This window comes from Cherax quadricarinatus, chromosome 31 (genome assembly GCF_038502225.1).
Source record: "Cherax quadricarinatus isolate ZL_2023a chromosome 31, ASM3850222v1, whole genome shotgun sequence".
Classification (NCBI taxonomy): domain Eukaryota; kingdom Metazoa; phylum Arthropoda; class Malacostraca; order Decapoda; family Parastacidae; genus Cherax; species Cherax quadricarinatus.
Window position 1 is genome coordinate 31,676,930 of NC_091322.1, and position 6,475 is coordinate 31,683,404.

General features: G+C 49.5%; 1 protein-coding gene across 1 annotated transcript in view; it reads right to left on the minus strand.

The window, feature by feature from the left end:
* LOC128696985 (RNA-binding protein MEX3B) overlaps nucleotides 1-6,237 on the minus strand; it is a 311,139-nt gene extending 304,902 nt beyond the window's left edge. Inside the window, exon 1 of the mRNA XM_070090319.1 lies at nucleotides 5,787-6,237. Coding sequence (XP_069946420.1) covers nucleotides 5,787-6,060 — 274 coding nt within the window. The 5' untranslated portion in view covers nucleotides 6,061-6,237. The remainder of the gene's footprint in view (nucleotides 1-5,786) is intronic.
* Nucleotides 6,238-6,475: the final 238 nt, after the last annotated feature.

The following is a 6,475-nucleotide window of genomic DNA, read 5'->3' on the forward strand; positions in this document are numbered from 1 at the left end:
TTGTAGTAATAGTAGTTATTAATTAATAGTAATAGTTGTACTAAGTTATAACAAGCAATAGCAGGTGTCTCAAAGTAATAGCAATGCCTTATTTCCGTGTCTTTATTATGTGATAATAGTGAACACAAAATGGCAAATTCGCCTCAGTGTCAGGGAGGGGATACCAGATGGGCATCCATCCCTCTCACAAGGTGATTAGCGGTGGTTTGATGCTGCGCGCGTCTTTTTTCAGGTTGTCACATCTGCAGAAGCGTTGCGATCGTGTCGTATCTGCACACATGTTTTAATAGTGGGAGACTTTTATCCAGTGTGTACTTTTTCACATTCCCAACAGGGTATAATTGCACAAACGCCTGCGTGGAATATTTCTGGTATGATTCTTTGTGTAGGCGCTCTGCAGCCGTGATAACTTATTATAATCATGGGGAGCGCCAAACCCATAGGATTATACAGCGCACGCGGGGGGTGACATGTATTCAGACTCAATTCAGGGAACCGCAGCACAGATCCAATTCCCTAGCTCAAGAGCCCCTCACCAGCGTCAAGGAACCTCCCTTGAGGGCGTGGTAACTTGAATCAAGTGCCTTTATACACCAGAGCTCAATTTCTTCACCTTCGTTAGAAGCTGTACCGCTTTCCAAACCTTAAACTCAACATATAGCAACATCTGTTCCCACAAATTCTTTGTCGTTCCTAACCGATAGCTGCCCAAAATATCTACAGCACTAGGCCAAGGAAACAATGATAGTCGCCACGGCTATGAAAATCGCAATCACCAAAATTTATATTCCAGTCAGAATTAGTCCACAGGTGTTTATGCCCTTCCTGCTGGATGTGGAAAAGTATACATCAGAGAAACATCCGCAGCCCTAAACACGTTTGAACGACACCATTTATGCTAGTAATGGGAAAGCCTGAACAACGCCAAAAGATGCGATAACCAAGTTTTCCAATGGGCAATGGAGAACAATATGATGTTCAATGAAGACAAATTCCAACTACTCCGTTATGGAAAACTGGAGATAACTAGAACTGAGTGTATCTACAAACGCTGATCATACAATAGAGCGGAAAAAGTAATGTGAAGGACCTGGGAGTGGTAATGTTTGAAGATTTCACTTTCAAGGATCACAACTGTGCCACTATCTGCGAGGAAACTGATAGGATGGATAATGGGAACATTCAAGACCAGATACACCAAGCCAATGATGATCCTTTTTAAATCACCATATTTCTAGGCTGGAATACTGCTGTACATTAACATCCCCATTCAAGGCAGGTGAAATTGCAGAGCTAGAGAAGGTACAGAGAACCTTTACTGCACGTATAAGTTCCATCAAACGCCTTGACTTGTACTAACTAGAGCGCAAGCGAGAGATGTATCGTAATCTACACCTGGAAGATTCTGGAGGGACTGGTCCCTAATATGCACACAGCAATCACTCCATACGAAAGCAAAAGACTTGACAGGTGATGCAACATGTCCCCAGTGAAAAGTAGGGGCGTCACTGGTACACTAAGAGAAAACACAATAAGCGTCCGGGGCCCAAGACTGTTCAACAGCCTCCCACCAGCAGTTTACCTGGAGTTTACCTGGAGAGAGTTTCGGGGGTCAACGCCCCCGCGGCCCGGTCTGTGACCAGGCCTCCTGGTGGATCAGCCCCTGATCAACCAGGCTGTTGCTGCTGGCTGCACGCAAACCAACGTACGAGCCACAGCCCTCGTTGTCTTCAAGAGGGAGCTGGACAGATGCCTAAAGAAGGTGCCAGATCAGCCGGGCTGTGGTTCGTACGTTGGATTACGTGCGGCCAGCAGTAACAGCCTCGTTGACCAGGCCCCGATCCACCGGGAGGCCTGGTCGTGGACCGGGCCGCGGGGACGTTGATCCCCGGAATGCCCTCCAGGTAGACCTCACTACCTCTCCCCCTACCCTAGTCTACCTCACCACCTCTCCCCCTACCCTCCCCTCCCCACCTCTCCCCCAACCCTCCCCTCCCCACCTCTCTCCCTACCCTAGTCTACCTCACCACCTCTCTCCCTACCCTAGTCTACCTCACCACCTCTCTCCCTACCCTAGTCTACCTCACCACCTCTCTCCCTACCCTAGTCTACCTCACCACCTCTCCCCCAACCCTAGTCTACCTCGCCGCCTCCTCTCCCTACCCTAGTCTAGTCTACCTCGCCTCCTCTCTCCCTACCCTAGTCTAGTCCACCTCGCCTCCTCTCTCCCTACCCTAGTCTAGTCTACCTCGCCTCCTCTCTCCCTACCCTAGTCTACCTCGCCTCCTCTCTCCCTACCCTAGTCTAGTCCACCTCGCCTCCTCTCTCCCTACCCTAGTCTAGTCTACCTCGCCTCCTCTCTCCCTACCCTAGTCTACCTCGCCTCCTCTCTCCCTACCCTAGTCTACCTCGCCTCCTCTCTCCCTACCCTAGTCTACCTCGCCTCCTCTCTCCCTACCCTAGTCTACCTCGCCTCCTCTCTCCCTACCCTAGTCTACCTCGCCTCCTCTCTCCCTACCCTAGTCTACCTCGCCTCCTCTCTCCCTACCCTAGTCTACCTCGCCTCCTCTCTCCCTACCCTAGTCTACCTCGCCTCCTCTCTCCCTACCCTAGTCTACCTCGCCTCCTCTCTCCCTACCCTAGTCTACCTCGCCTCCTCTCTCCCTACCCTAGTCTACCTCGCCTCCTCTCTCCCTACCCTAGTCTACCTCGCCTCCTCTCTCCCTACCCTAGTCTACCTCGCCTCCTCTCTCCCTACCCTAGTCTACCTCGCCTCCTCTCTCCCTACCCTAGTCTACCTCGCCTCCTCTCTCCCTACCCTAGTCTACCTCGCCTCCTCTCTCCCTACCCTAGTCTACCTCGCCTCCTCTCTCCCTACCCTAGTCTACCTCGCCTCCTCTCTCCCTACCCTAGTCTACCTCGCCTCCTCTCTCCCTACCCTAGTCTACCTCGCCTCCTCTCTCCCTACCCTAGTCTACCTCGCCTCCTCTCTCCCTACCCTAGTCTACCTCGCCTCCTCTCTCCCTACCCTAGTCTACCTCGCCTCCTCTCTCCCTACCCTAGTCTACCTCACCTCCTCTCTCCCTACCCTAGTCTACCTCACCTCTCTTCCTACCCTAGTCTACCTCGCCTCTCTCCCTACCCTAGTCTACCTCACCTCTCCCTACCCTAGTCTACCTCACCTCTCTCCCTACCCTTGTCTACCTCACCTCCTCTCTCCCTACCCTAGTCTACCTCACCTCTCCCTACCCTTATTCCTTATCCTCATATCAGACATAAACAGAGATATACACCACAGCACCGTATCATCCTTTGCGGATGATACTAGGATCTGCATGAGGCTGTCATCTGCTGAGGACGCGGTTAACCTCCAAGAAGATATAAACAAAGTTTTCCAGTGGGCCACGGTAAACAATATGATGTTCAATGAGGACAAATTCCAACTACTCCGTTATGGAAAACTGGAGGAGATAATAACTAGAACAGAGTATACTACTGACTCCGGCCATACAATAGAGCGGAAAAATAATGTAAGGGACCTGGGAGTAGTAATGTCTGAGGATCTCACTTTCAAGGATCACAACAGTGCCACGATCGCACGTGCAAAGAAAATGATAGGATGGATAATGAGAACTTTCAAAACGAGAGATGCCAAGCCCATGATGATCCTTTTCAAATCACTTGTTCTCTCTAGGCTGGAATACTGCTGTACATTAACATCTCCATACAAAGCAGGTGAAATCGCAGATCTAGAGAGTGTACAGAGATCCTTTACCGCACGTATAAGTTCTGTCAAGCACCTTAACTACTGGGAACGCTTGAAAGCACTTGACTTGTACTCGTTGGAACGCAGGAGGGAGAGATATATCATAATCTACACTTGGAAAATCTTGGAAGGAATGGTCCCAAATCTGCACACAGAAATCACTCCCTACGAAAGTAAAAGACTGGGCAGGCGATGCAAAATGCCGCCAATAAAAAGTAGGGGCGCCATTGGTACACTAAGAGAAAACACCATAAGTGTCCGGGGCCCAAAACTGTTCAACAGCCCCCCATCAAGCATTAGGGGAATTGCCAATAAACCCCTGGCTGCCTTCAAGAGAGAGCTGGACAGATACCTAAAGTCAGTGCCGGATCAGCCGGGCTGTGGCTCGTACGTCGGACTGCGTGCGGCCAGCAGTAACAGCCTAGCTGATCAGGCCCTGATCCATCGGGAGGCCTGGTCGTGGACCGGGCCGCGGGGGCGTTGATCCCCGGAATAACCTCCAGGTAACCTCCAGGTAACCCTAGTCTACCTCAACTCTCCCTACCCTAGTCTACCTCAACTCCTCTCTCCCTACCCTAGTCTACCTCAACTCCTCTCTCCCTACCCTAGTCTACCTCAACTCCTCTCTCCCTACCCTAGTCTACCTCAGCTCCTCTCTCCCTACCCTAGTCTACCTCAGCTCCTCTCTCCCTACCCTAGTCTACCTCAACTCCTCTCTCCCTACCCTAGTCTACCTCAACTCCTCTCTCCCTACCCTAGTCTACCTCAACTCCTCTCTCCCTACCCTAGTCTACCTCAACTCCTCTCTCCCTACCCTAGTCTACCTCAACTCCTCTCTCCCTACCCTAGTCTACCTCAACTCCTCTCTCCCTACCCTAGTCTACCTCAACTCCTCTCTCCCTACCCTAGTCTACCTCAACTCCTCTCTCCCTACCCTAGTCTACCTCAACTCCTCTCTCCCTACCCTAGTCTACCTCAACTCCTCTCTCCCTACTCTAGTCTACCTCAACTCTCTCCCTACCCTAGTCTACCTCACATCCTCTCTCCCTACCCTAGTCTACCTCACATCCTCTCTCCCTACCCTAGTCTACCTCACATCCTCTCTCCCTACCCTAGTCTACCTCACATCCTCTCTCCCTACCCTAGTCTACCTCACCTCTCTACCTACCCTAGTTTACCTCACCTCCTCTACCTACCCTAGTCTACCTCACCTCTTCTCTCCCTACCCTAGTCTACCTCACCTCTCTCCCTACCCTAGTCTACCTCACCTCTCTCCCTACCCTACCAACTAACATCTACCAAAACTTATCTCCCTACCCTTGTCTAACCGACCTTGTCTACCTACCCTAGTTCACCCGACCTTGTGACAACTGGCCGTGTTTACCTACCCTACCCTAGTGTATTCGACAAACTAGGCTCAGTTCATGAACTGCCTGAATGAATTAAAAAACAGGAATAAAATTGAAGTAGATCTATTGGCCAATAATTCAAGTCTAACGGTCATTCCCACTTATTATTATTGCATTTTGAATTGTTGAGCCCTTAAGGAACACAATGGGGAGCAATGAGGTTCCATCCGAGGAAGAGGAAGCTCAGTTCAATTCTTGTAGCTACTACAGTAGGTAACTCGTTGGAATGAAATTCAAATTATGCAACTATCGATATTTTACGCAGCGCAAGTCAACTATAAACATCACAATTACACCTGCAATTAAACCTTGTCCACAGGGACGATGTTTTAATATTTAAAGAAGACATTTAGCGTGTGGTAGCACATATTAATGGGGAGTGATCAAGTATGGTGGAGTAAGAGTGATGAGTCAAGGTTATGTGGCAGCTCAGCAATGATGGAGTCTGAATGTTGTACACTGGCGACCCTGAACTGTCCCGTCCCACCCACTCTCATACAACTAGCCACTTTATCAACCGTCTTGCCTTCACCATTTTTTCTACTCTCGTTATAAAACATGTGATAGAACTTGAATATGTATAACAGGATGACTTGTAATGAAGAACTTACCTTGTCTTCCCACGATCTCGGCCACGTGCTCTGACGACGGCACAGCTACACACTCGGTCATATTTTGCGATCTTTTGGTGGAGGCTCTTTCAGCATCCAGACCTTGGACTACATAGTGCTCTGGTTCACTTGTGGGCACTGATGATTCGTTGTTTAATCCAATTAACGATAGTTCAAGGGCTAACTGCAGTGCCCTTTGTTCGTCCATTGCGGAGGTGGAGCTAGGAGTCGGTGTTGGCCGCTCCATTTCTGCGAACAAACTACTGGCTGGCATTGTAGACCAGTAAGGATATATCTTAACACTTTATCTCACGCCACCTTCAATCACTTCACAGTAACATCCACCAAGTTATAGGTGTGATGAGCCTTCTTACAGTATACCTTTCCAGCGGGGTGGGAGAACGCCAACTGAGTATGGCCGGAGCAGCATACACTTGTGTCAACCATCGTGGCTCCTCCCTCACCGCCATGCTCGCACCTTCATTGGCTCCTCCCTCTGCCGCATAGGCCTTGCTCTTGCACTACAATTTTTACATTGTTAGTCTTTTATTTTCCACTCTAATACGCACTTCTGAGTTTTGGTAAACGCTGAGCTAATTCGTAACGTGTATTTACATCTTTAAGCGTAAGAAATGTCGCAGATTATAACGTACTTACTATGAATAAACCCAATAGTCAAACACAATTCC